This window comes from Monoraphidium neglectum (genome assembly GCF_000611645.1).
Source record: "Monoraphidium neglectum strain SAG 48.87 unplaced genomic scaffold scaffold05277, whole genome shotgun sequence".
Taxonomy (NCBI): Eukaryota; Viridiplantae; Chlorophyta; class Chlorophyceae; order Sphaeropleales; family Selenastraceae; genus Monoraphidium; species Monoraphidium neglectum.
In genome coordinates this window covers 1-3,383 of record NW_014008353.1, presented here as the reverse complement: position 1 = coordinate 3,383, position 3,383 = coordinate 1, and the positions used below count along the sequence as shown (strand labels likewise).

The window sequence follows — 3,383 nt, the reverse complement described above, 5'->3', positions numbered from 1 at the left end:
CGCCCGCCCCGCCCCGCCCCGCCCCCCTGCGGCCGCGCAGGCGTGTCGCGTCAGCGGGAGGTGTACCTCCTGGCCGCCAATTTCCTGCAGTCCGCGGACTGGCGGTCCAACCCTGAAGTCCTGAAGCAGATGGTGGCCTTCTACACAAAGGCGGGCGCCCATGACAGCCTGGCGGCGTTCTACGAGCGCTGCGCGGCCGCGGAGGTCGAGGGGCGGCGGGACTACCCAAAGGCGCTGCAGGCGCGTCCGATCCGCGGCCGCGGGCGAGTGTGTGTGCGCGTCGGGTCGTCAACGCGGGGGGTTACGTTTTGCAGGTTTTGGTCTCCGATTTAGATGGAAGGGCTCTGCTTGTCCCCTTTCAACGGCCGTCCGCCTGTGTTGACTGCCAGCGTGCTGCCTCGCGCATCCGAAGCGAGCCCGCCCCGGCCCGGTTTCCCCGCGGCTGCCGGGGGGCTGGTGAGTTGAGCAGGGTTGGTGGCAGCAGCTGAGTTCAGCCAAGCCCCGCCACCCTACAGATGCCTCTGTGCCCCCCACCCTTGCAGGCGCTGGAGGAGGCGGCCCGCCAGCTGGCAAAGAGCCGCGCCCCGGACTTGCAGGAGCGCCAGGCAGACCTGGAGGCGCGCGCGGCGGGGATCCGGTCTTTCCTCTCGGCGCGCGGCCTGCTGGCCATGGACCCCGCCGCAGCGGTCGGCACCTGCCAGCAGCTGCTCTCCGCAGACCCAGGCGGCGGCGGCGGCGGCGCAGGGGCGGGGTCGGGGGCGTCGGCGGCGGGGCCGGGGGGCGGCGCGCGGGTGCGGGCGGGGGACGTGCTGGGTATGCTGGTGGAGTGGTGCGTGGCGCAGGGCAACGCGCCGCAGGCGCTGCAGCTGCTGCAGCAGATGGTTTCGCGGGGCCTCGTGCCGGAGAGGTTCTTGGCGCCGGATGTCGTAGCCGGGGTTTACGCGGAGATGGGGGTGGAGCAGCCGCTGCCGCCCCAACAGCAGCAGCAGCAGCAGCAGCAGCAGCAGCAGCAGCAGCAGCAGCAGCAGCAGCAGGGCAGCTTGAGCGGCGAAGTGGAGGAGGAGGTGGCTGAGGAGGACCTGCCCTTCATGGGGGATGCGGCGGAGGATTGAGCCGCATCGATGTCAGATCGCTGTGCTAACCGCTGCAGATGTGTGAAGTACGCTGTCCCAACAACGCGGCAAGCGGTTTCCGGCCTCTTTTGTTGGGTAATGTAAGCAACAAATTGTACTGGACGGTGTTGACAAAACATAACAACGCCTTGTAATTCTGCTCTGCCTTAGCAGCGGCGACTCAAGCGTGCGTGCGTGTGTCAGCATTACGTCACTGCGCCGCCCGTCGCCCTGCCGGTGCCTTAGCGACACAACAACTCAATAGTAAATCGTATGCGTTGTTCCGCAGCTGCGATCGACGTTACCCAGTTGAATCGTCTCTATCCAGCTCGAATTCACCGCGAGACCTCTCGAAGCCATGAGTGGGATCCTCACCAGGCCGCTGCAGCGGGGCCAATGCGGTGCTGCCTCACAGCAGCTGCGCAGCACCCCTTCTCGCTCCCTGTTCCGCCCGGTCGCCGCCCTCGGCGCCCGCAGCGCCCCTGGCGCCCCCCAGCGCCGCGGCCCCGCTCCGCCCCCACGCCGCGGCGCCTCGGCCGCCGTCCGCTACCGCAACGGCGACAAAGATGCTATCGATGCCATAGAGAAGGAAGCCGATGCGGTGGCAGAGGACATGCTGATCCGCGAGACGGGCAAAGGTGCGGGGCGGCGTCACTCCCTCGGCCCATGCCGCCGGTGCCCCTGCCAAGCGGCACATTGGTGCCGCGGGCCCCTCGTCACCCCCATCGATCGCGTCCGCTGCTCAGGGACCATTTGCCGGACCTTAATGCCCGCCCGTGGCCCTTGCAACGCTCCCCGCGCACGTCCCTGCCTCGTGCCGGCGCCGGCCCCCTCGCACACCCCTTTTTCCTCCGGCGCCCCGACACCGCCTAATCAACTGCCGCCCAACCCCCGCACCGCCGTCCCCAGATCTCGTGCCTGTTGAAATCATCCTGGGCCACCACTGCGAGTGGGGGCAGCGCTTTGCGATCGTCGGCGACTGCGAGGCGCTGGGCTCCTGGGACGTCGCGCGGGCTGCGCCGCTGCAGGTGCGCGGGTACCGCGCGTTTTCGCGCACTTCAGTCGGAGAACGGGGTCATGGTTTGATGTTGCTGCTAAGGGCTTGCACTCACACACTTGCTAGCCCCTTAATCCTCCTTGTGCCACAATAGGAGGGAACTCCGATCGATTGATTCAAGTTTGGTCCCTGTGTTCACCAAATCTAACCAGCCAAAACCCGCCACCACGCGCACCCAGCACACCTTGACTTCACTTCCGTTCCCGACTCCCCGCCACCCGTGCCCCGCCCACACACCCAAAATGCAAAACATAGTGGCACGACGGCGGCTCCGACGGCGACCTGTGGAGCGCGGTCGTGCCGCTGCCCCCCAACCACCCCGTGGCCTTCAAGCCCGTCGTCGTGTCGGACGCAGACGGCTCCTGCATAGCCTGGTGCGCTCGAGGTTGTGAAAGCGCACCACTCCGCGCGTACCGACGCGCCTTTCACATACTCAGCCGGGCCCCCGATCTGTTGCAGAACGAGGTGGGGGCACCCGCCATCAACAGTCCAGCTCGCGGGCATCCTCTGCCCGGTTTGAGACTGCCGGTGGCAGACGCCCCCGCTCACTAAGCATATACAACGCGGTCCCCTTCGTCGCCCAACCGCCCTTGCGCACGCCATCTGCCTCGCCCCGCTCGTGGTGCTGTTGTTTGCACGTCAGCAAGAGAATGCTTGAGAGGCCGCTGCAGCAACACAACCCGGTGCCTGCACGACTTCAGCCGTCTCGACTGGCCCCCGCGGATCCGAGTCACTCAGCAGCCAACCATCCCAACTGGCTCAGCATGCCGCTCAAGCGCAAGCAGCCCGCCGTCACGCGTAAGTGTCACCCAAACGCCGCCCCGACGCCCGCCGTCTCAGCCTCCTGCCCCCACACACCGTGATCATCCCCCAGGGCTGACGACGTCACCGGGGGTGCGGGCCGCAACATGACTGTCACCGTGACTGAGGGCGCGGAGGGCGAGGCTGGGGCCCACGTGGAGCTGCTGCCAGAGACTTCAGGCGAGGCTTTGTCGGTGACATTTGGGGTGAAAGCTCTGGAGACTGTACCTGCGTTTTGAGTGGGGCTGGGGTCATCAGGCGAGAGTCGAAATCAGAGGTGCTGGTAGGAGATATGCTCCGCTGCCCACATTGACGCTGTGTTTGTGGGGCCGCAGGGACTCCCAGAGCTGTCTGCAGCCGTTGCGTTTGTGCGGCGCGATCTGCCCAATAATGAAAGCCGCACGCGCGCGCAC

At 67.0% G+C, this 3,383-nt stretch overlaps 2 protein-coding genes across 2 annotated transcripts; both read left to right on the top strand.

Moving 5' to 3' along the window:
• Nucleotides 1-129: 129 nt before the first annotated feature.
• Nucleotides 130-1,112, top strand: MNEG_15383 (hypothetical protein; the record flags this gene model as incomplete). Its single annotated transcript, XM_014036147.1, has 2 exons — nt 130-267; nt 543-1,112. 2 exons carry the CDS (start codon nt 130-132, stop codon nt 1,110-1,112), a joined length of 708 nt encoding a protein of 235 aa, XP_013891601.1.
• Nucleotides 1,113-1,470: 358 nt separating this feature from the next.
• Nucleotides 1,471-3,209, top strand: MNEG_15382 (hypothetical protein; the record flags this gene model as incomplete). Its single annotated transcript, XM_014036146.1, has 4 exons — nt 1,471-1,750; nt 2,022-2,140; nt 2,425-2,543; nt 3,044-3,209. 4 exons carry the CDS (start codon nt 1,471-1,473, stop codon nt 3,207-3,209), a joined length of 684 nt encoding a protein of 227 aa, XP_013891600.1.
• Nucleotides 3,210-3,383: the final 174 nt, after the last annotated feature.